Source organism: Chenopodium album, chromosome 14 (genome assembly GCF_948465745.1).
Source record: "Chenopodium album chromosome 14, dcCheAlbu1.1, whole genome shotgun sequence".
Classification (NCBI taxonomy): Eukaryota; Viridiplantae; Streptophyta; class Magnoliopsida; order Caryophyllales; family Amaranthaceae; genus Chenopodium; species Chenopodium album.
This window is the reverse complement of record NC_137847.1, coordinates 257,818-266,172: the sequence shown is the minus strand read 5'-3', so window position 1 is coordinate 266,172 and position 8,355 is coordinate 257,818. Positions and strand designations below refer to the sequence as shown.

At 33.8% G+C, this 8,355-nt stretch overlaps 1 protein-coding gene across 1 annotated transcript; it reads right to left on the bottom strand.

Moving 5' to 3' along the window:
* Nucleotides 1-3,701: 3,701 nt before the first annotated feature.
* LOC145578426 (putative inactive purple acid phosphatase 29) lies at nucleotides 3,702-6,793 on the bottom strand. Its single transcript, XM_081635741.1, has 3 exons — nucleotides 6,471-6,793; nucleotides 3,860-4,729; nucleotides 3,702-3,763 (listed from the first exon to the last, which is right to left on the bottom strand). The coding sequence occupies exons 1-3, from the start codon at nucleotides 6,784-6,786 to the stop codon at nucleotides 3,717-3,719; spliced, it is 1,233 nt and encodes a 410-aa protein (XP_081491867.1). The 5' UTR covers nucleotides 6,787-6,793; the 3' UTR covers nucleotides 3,702-3,716.
* Nucleotides 6,794-8,355: the final 1,562 nt, after the last annotated feature.

Below are 8,355 nucleotides of genomic sequence, written 5' to 3'. Positions count from 1 at the left end.
TTAGATGCAATTAACATCATATCAAGAGGAGCTTAATTATTGGTAAACTAACATTTTTAGAATATAAATGTTCTCACACTATTCATAAGTGTTTTATCATACTTAAAAGGAAGGGATAAGATATGAAGTTGAATAATAAGTGAATTAAATCAAGTAAGGGGCATATATTCCCACATTATTAAATAAATTTTTTCCCTTTTAGGGCCTGTTCACATTTACTGAACTGATGAGCTGAACTGAACTGAACTGATTGGAGCTTAACTAAACTGAACTGAATTAATTGAACTAATTGAAGCTGAACTGAACTGAACTGAAATGAATATTTTATGAGAGAGGGAAATTAGAAGCTGAACTGAACTGATTGGAGCTGAACTAAACTGAACTGAACTGATTGGAGCTGAACTGAACTGAAATTAAGTAAATGTGAACAGACCCTTATTTAGTATCTTAATTTGTAGTCGTGTATGTGTTATAGGTTTTAAAAAAGATATAAACCATTTTTTTTAGTAACAACACTATGAAAAATCAAATAAGTTTAAAAATAAAATAATCCTAAAATTTTCTCTGTTCTCTCTCTTCAAACCTAGTCACCATATTAAAATTTAGGGGCTGCCTTTGATTTTTATCGATGGTAAGCCCCAAATTCTTCTTTATTTTAATGTCTTTAGTCAATAAAGATCACCATCAGTATGATGATTATAGTCAGCCTCTCAAACTAGGGTTTAGTCAATTTCTTCATATAGGGTTTAGTATTGTTTGTTTGTTTGTTTTTAGTGTGTGCAGGGATACAAATTTGGAAGATTCGATTCATCTTGCAAATTTGTGGAATTGCGGGTCTGTTGGTATAAGGGTGCAGATTTAGAAGATTCGTCTTGCAAATTTGCAGATCATGATGACCAATCAAGTTTTATCACTTTTGCGACTATACATCAATGGAGCTCCGTTAAGAACGATGCAAAAACATCTAAATTTATCCAGGAGCAGTTCAGAAGCGATGTCATTAGTTTAGGGGTGCTTAGTTCTTGTATTGAGAATTTAGATCTATTAAGGGATGATTGAAAATTTGTTAGTGCCGAATGACTATTATTATTTAATTAAATCACCCCCTCCCTATTCCATTCATAAAAAAAAAAGGTTTAAACATAAGGTATGTTATAAAAGTAGGAACTTAGGTAAGAAATACAGCTACTTTCTATTTATTAGAATTATTAATTGAACAACTTCACATTTTCCTATTCCATATTGGTTCATATATAGTACATTAATTAACGTAATCATGTATGTGTTATAATTTTGAGTAAATATATAAACCATATTTCTAGTAACATGATTATGAATAATCAAATAAGTTGTAAACATAAGTTGCAACTTTGGTAAGAAATACAATTTCTAGTTATATTTTATTTTTTACAATAATAAGTTTAAATACTATAATTTGTACAATATGATACGTTTGTATATTTTTTAAATATAAATAGCATGAATAATGGGTTCTTCCCTTCTTGATTATACTAACCAATAGGTACTAAAACATGTGGTTGTTACTAAAAAAAATATCGTTGATTATACTAACTTCCGTTTCTTATTATGTGCAATAAAAGGATATTATTTGTGAGGCATAAAATATTTCTTTGTTGCACATAATAAGAAGAAACGGAGGTAGTATAAAACATTGCAAATAAAAAAGATAAGTTATAAACACACGGGAGTATTTAGCAACAAGTGATAAAAATTTGTGTGTAATCTTAGCTTTTGTGATTTCATGTTAACTCTCAATTATTTGATTAAAAATCTTCAAGAAATGAATAAAATCCTCCAATGTATGAATTAATCCGTACAACACTTGATAATTGTATAATTGTAGCTAACAGCTATTTAATTTTATATAGTTCCTTATATGTAATAAAAATATAATCTGTACTTTTTTGGTTTGTTTGAAATTTTTGTAATAACAATAATGACAAATTACTAACACTTCTTTAAAAAAGTTAACAAACATAGTAAGGTTAAAATTGTCCAATTTCATAAATTTTTTGAAAATATATCGATATGGATGTCTATAAAAAGATCTTTAAAATATAATTCCATTAATTTTTTTATAATAATTTTTGGATTTGTAGTTTGTAAAATATCGTTAAATGAAGTATTATCCGATTCTTATAATAAACATCTCTCTTCATTAATGACGTTGACTAGGATGGTATTTTCTCAGTAACAAAATTGTATATTTTAGTAACCTAAAATATTTTTTTAATAATAAGAAAGATTATTTAGAGCCAATGAAATTTATCCCACCTTCGTATGGTTAATGGCGTCAAAAACCAAAAACATTTCCCTCTCAATTTTCCCTCTCATTTTTTTAGCTAATGATAAGTTGTCAATTTTTAATTGGTAATGTATATTGAGACCACATACATTCAATGCATGTGTATCATTGTCCCATATATTTAAGAACACCGGATAAGAGAAGGTGTTGAAATATTAATTACTCCGTACTCCGTATGAGAAAGGGTGTCGTTCATTGGAGAGAGAAACCCCATGCCCTGGTTTGGCTCATCACCATGAATATTGAAATGGACAGGCGAAGGAATTTTGCCTCTTGGCCTGGCAGCAAAATGTAGAGGGGTTTGCTTTATTTATTTTTATTTTTTTTCGTTTTATTTAGAAAATTTTATATTTTACCACCCACTAAGGTCTGGTTCTGTTCACCTTATTTTCACTTGTTTCAGGGTTAATAAGTTCAGATAAGATAAGTTTAGGAAAAATAAATTCAGATAAGTTATGATAAAGGTTAATCGGGGCTACCCAATTTAATTTATTACTAAAATAAGTTCTAATAAGATCAGATAAGTTCAGATAAATAAAAAGCAGGTGAATAGAACACACCCACATATTTTAAAAAACATTAAGAAAGGTACATGGCGTTAAATTGTTAATGGTGTCCCGTCACAAACTTTAACGGTGTGTTTGGATTGAAGGAAATGAAGGGAAAGGAAATGGAGAGATGGGGGTATCTTTCATTTGGATAATAAATGAGGAAGGAAAGGAATTGGAGGAAAGAGAAATGGAGGGATTAAATTGTAGGAAATTAATCCCTTCAACAATTGAGAGATTTGGAAGAAAAACTCACCATTCTTCCCTACCCTTCTTTTCTCTCCCCTCTTCTTCTCCTCCCTCCCCTTCTTTTCCCTCCCGATTCTTTATCCAAACATACTATAAGAAACTTCAACGATATTCACATATACTACGGAGTAGTTCGTAATATACATGGTCAGAATATCCGTCCTAATAAGAAACTTCAATCCCATGCCCTGGTTAGGTTCATGACCTAGATATTAAAGTACACATCTTATAAGAAACTGCAAATGGAGGCCCAAAATTGCCGGTCCAAGATTACATAAAACATCAATCCAACAATATGAAACAGTACAGTACAGTACAAGACAAATATGAGTTTGAAGTTGGCCTTTTGTCTTTGATACAAGCTAATCACATAGGCCAGATTTTTGGAGGGAATTGGAACTTAACCACCCAAAACTGATCCTCAAATTCGGATTAGTCCAAAGGGTGAACCGGGTAGAACACAAAAAAAAAAAAAAAAAAAAAAACATAGGCCAGATTTTATTCTTGGTTCATACAGCTAGCTACATATACTAATCTCTAAATTACTCCTATCTAGTTTGTATCTGCATCTCCATCAACATCAACAAATAATCTTATTCGCTCATAATTGGTTTGAACAAAGATTGAGCTCGATCTCCACCTGCATATATAGAAAATCAAATGCAAGCCCTCAAACAAGATACCCATTGATAATTTGTTACAAACATAAATTAAAAAGTGGAAAGTAATTAATTACCAGCATTAGAGGTCCAAAGGACTTCAGGATCGATGAGAGTGAGACGATCATCATGAAGTCGCTTCCATGTACGGATGGACTTAACTGGACCCCAATTACCATCTTTAGTTTTATCCAACTTAACATTGATCACCCTTGCCCTTCTAGCCCAACCGGCTAATCCATATCCATGGTACCCAAATCCGGCATCATAGCAAAGTTGAATGTCACAGAGCTTACCACAATAGTCATTCACATGACCATGTCCTACAAATGCAGCCTTAATATCTCCGGCTGCAAGCATTGTATCAAAGAAGCCTGAATTAACGCCGGGGCAAATGACATGCTCCTGTTTTACACCCACCATATTGGACTCAGTGATGTTGTTGAATTCGGGTATGGGAATGTGGAAGAATACCAACCCTGGAGCGGGTCCTTGTTGTGGTTGAGGGGGGCTGGTGTAGGCTTGTTGGAGTTGTTTGGAGGTGCGAAGGAACCAAGATTGCTGAGACGGTTGGATCCAGTCATAGCCCATGTAAAACGTAGGAGCGAGGCTGTAGGTGTAATCACCGGTATCAAGGAGATAAAGATTAAGGACAGACTTGTTTTGAAGAGGGGAGTTTTGGACACCGGCGACTTCCAAGTTGTAATTGCCCCACCCCCAAATGGACTCACCCTCTTTGAGATTGGAAGGATTTATGAGAGACAGAGTGTTTTTCATACCCACAATGTATTCCATGACTGCTTGTCTTGATATTCCTGTTTGCAGTGCATTCACGTCGTGGTTTCCAAGGATAGCAGCCCATGGTATGTTTGACTCAATTGCTGCTGCAAACACTTCATCCATCGATCTATTATAGTTATATGCTTCTATTGAATGCACGTTGTCGCCTGCATGCATAATACCAAGTATTTAATATCATTCATCGCTACTACTAGTTTATTTAATTATGACCAGATCGAGTTTCACACTTTTCAACTTGAATATCTTTGACTTCATTCCCCAATAAAAACTAAAAATTAATCCATACTGTACTATATATCAATTTCTACATAAACTAAATATCAATGATTTGAAATTAAAATTATCCCACACATTGATGACATGAGTTATACCTTACGGAGTATGTAATTACTACGGAGTAGTAAATATACTTAATAATTAAATAAGAATGCGTTTATATGTAATATATATATGAGCATTGAAACAATAAATTATAATGACATGATGACATAACTACAACTAGGGGTGCTAATCGAGCGAGTCGATCATGAGCAGAGGGTTGCTCGACTCGTGCTCGTTAATTGTCGAGTCGAGCCAAGTCGATCACGAGTTGCTCGTTTAAAGGTTTACGTCTCTTGAAATTCAAATATTTGTTGATGATATTTTCTTCTCTTTATATAAATTTTTTCTACTTAAGCTTATTATTTTAAATTTATTAAGTGTCAAGGTTAATTTTTGTTTTTAAAGATGAAATAATAGAAAAATATTGAATTTCTTGTACACTTATCGAGTTTGAGCTGATTCGAGCAAGCACGAGCAAACTCGAGTCGAGTTTTGATCGAGCATTGATCGAGTCGAGTTCGAGCCGCTCGCGAGTTGCCCTGCTCAATTAGCATCCCTAACTACAACCTATATCACTTGGATTCCGTAAAAAAAAAAAAGAAAAACTGTATCACTTGGAGTATTTTTGACGCTTCGATATTTATAATACTTAGAGGCTTCATTTTGGAGCCAAATATTTTTTTTTTTTTTCACACAAAAAAGCCAAGTTTGACAATTGATCATATACAATCAAGTTGAACATGATCAGCACTCAAGTATGAGTAACATAGACTACAATTAAGGTACAACCATACTTTTAGGGGCCGTTTGGTTAGGGGTATTCATCAAAGGGAAAGGGAATCAACAATCCGATTCCCTTTGTTATTGTTTGGTAGCCGTTTTTTCCCATTTCTTTTACCCTCTTCATTCCCCCAAATCCTTCCAAGTTCATTCCCCACCCCCCATAGGTATTTCCATTTTTAACCCCTAGCCACCACATCACCACCTTCCAACCTACCCACACCACAGTTTACCCAAACAACCGCACCACCTAACCTTCGCCGCCTCTCCACCAACCCTCGCTGCCTCTCCCCCAACACTCGCCGCCCTCGCAAAAGCATCCCACAGCCTCGTAAAACCCTAGAAACCCCTCCCTATCCCTGTAAAACCATCGTCCGCCCATCCCTTCACCCTCGAAACCCTAGCGGTTTCTAGGGTTTTACGAGGCCGTGGGATGTTTTTCAAGGAAGGGGAGAGTTTTGCGGGAGGAGGGGAGGGGCGGCGAGGGCTTGGGGAGAGGCGGCGAAGCACAGTGGTGGTGGGGGAGGTGCGGCACATGGTGGGGTGGCAAGATGGTGGTTGGAAAAGGTAAGGAGTGAAGGAGATAGGTTGTTGTGTGGTGGTGGTATGGTGGTGGATTGGTGGCTTGATTTCTTTTGTTTTTTATAACAAATAAGATAAGAAATTGGAGGGATTTTTATTCCATTCTTTTTTTTTCCCTTTGTTCATTTCATTCCGTTTACCCCTTAATTTATACAACAAAAAAAAATATATAATTAAAAAAAAAAAATCATGTATATATCATACCAGTGAAAAGAATAAGGTCAGGCTTCTCAATGTCGATGAAACGGCGGAGATAATGAGTAGTGTTGAGATCAGAGCAAGTTTCCATTTGAGATGGCAAGACATCCCTACAAGGAGTGTCCTTGCCATTGGCGTAGTGCATATCTGAGATTTGCAATATCTTGAATTCTCCATTTTTGTTGAATCTTAACAACTTGTCCTTGTTTTCAAGTTTTATATTTGTGTCGAATGAGGTCGCAGTATTTTTGGGCATCAACACGAACACTCCCACTATAATTAAACCCAGAAAACCCAATTCTTTCAGTAAACTTGAAGCCATCTCTAATTTTCTGTATGTAGTTTCTTATTAAACCGAACCTGTCGGTTGCATATATTTGGACTTACTTGGTACTAAAATAATACTACGGAGTTGTACTTTGTAGGGTATTTTTTATACTACGTTTAATGTAATGACTCTTGTTTGCCACATGATGCTCGCTAATGTTGTATCCTTGGCCCTCGTGCACCACAAGCCACACTGTACAGCCACATACGGAATAGTATGCAATGTATACCATACCATATACGTGGCGCCTTTACGTATTCGTGAAACGAAATTTATACTCCAAAATGAAACCAATTAGTCAATTACACTTTCATTCTTAAAGTCACATTACCGACCTTTTTTCAAGATCAATAATACACTAATTAAACCATAAATATATTTTATTATATATTTAATAAAATTTAAAGATTTTACACACATATTGAGATATATTATGTTTTTTTTTTAATAAGATCTCACTAAAAAAAAATGTTTTCTCTTACTAATCTGATCAAAATATTTATAGACACGTTGAAATGAATATTATAGTTTAATAAGAGTGGGTTGTTTTACCTTATTTTTTTTTTGTTGTTTTGCGTTAATGGGGCTTTCATTAATTAAATAATCTGTTAACATTAATTTAATACAAAGCAACAGCTCAAAAATAATCTGATTGATATATTAGTTGATGACTGATATGATAGAATTATTTTATTTGATCCCGGAGATTCTATAAAATCTTACCTGCTCGATCTACTAGTGCGTTGTGCCTCGTGGCTCTCGTGATACCCAAGATGAAAAAACAATTTTTTTTTTTTTTTTTTTTTTTTTTTTTTTTTTTTTTTTTCTGTGACAAATCAAAGGGATAAATTTGTTAAATTACTCCGTTCATTACTTTTGGTGTACTTTATTCGTAATTATTAACAGTATATATAAGATATTTATTACAGTAGATGAATTGTTTGAGTTATATTGATATTCTTGACCAATAACTATAGCCTACAAATTAAAGAACATAAAACTCTACCATACTTATGAAAACTTACCTATGCTTAAATATTTACTTCAAATTGTTAATTTAATGAATAGTTAACTCTTAATTAATTAGTTTGTGTTAGTGAACTCATAATAGTAGTGGCTGGGTTTAGTGGGTTAATGTTAGGCATGATGAAGATAGATGATTATGACCTTATGGGATCATGTTTCCCCTCTCCTTTCTCCTATCTCTTTTATTTATAATTCATATACTAGACAATATCAAATTACCATAAATCTATCTCAAAGTATCACTAGAATGTTGTAGTATAGTATTTACACAAATTTTTATATGTGGCTACCCACACCATATGATCGGAATTACTTATTTTGGGGTTATTCGATAGGTCAGTGGTTATTTATTCAAGGGGTTAATTACACGATCGGTCAGGAGTTAACTCTCACACAAAAAAACACGCTAACTGACTAAGTAAATTTAGAATAAGTAACCTCTGATCGACCGTGTAACCCCTTGAATAAGTAACATTAATAGATGTCACAATTCACAACAGAGTTCGTAAGTAATTATACTAGGTATATTGTATACTA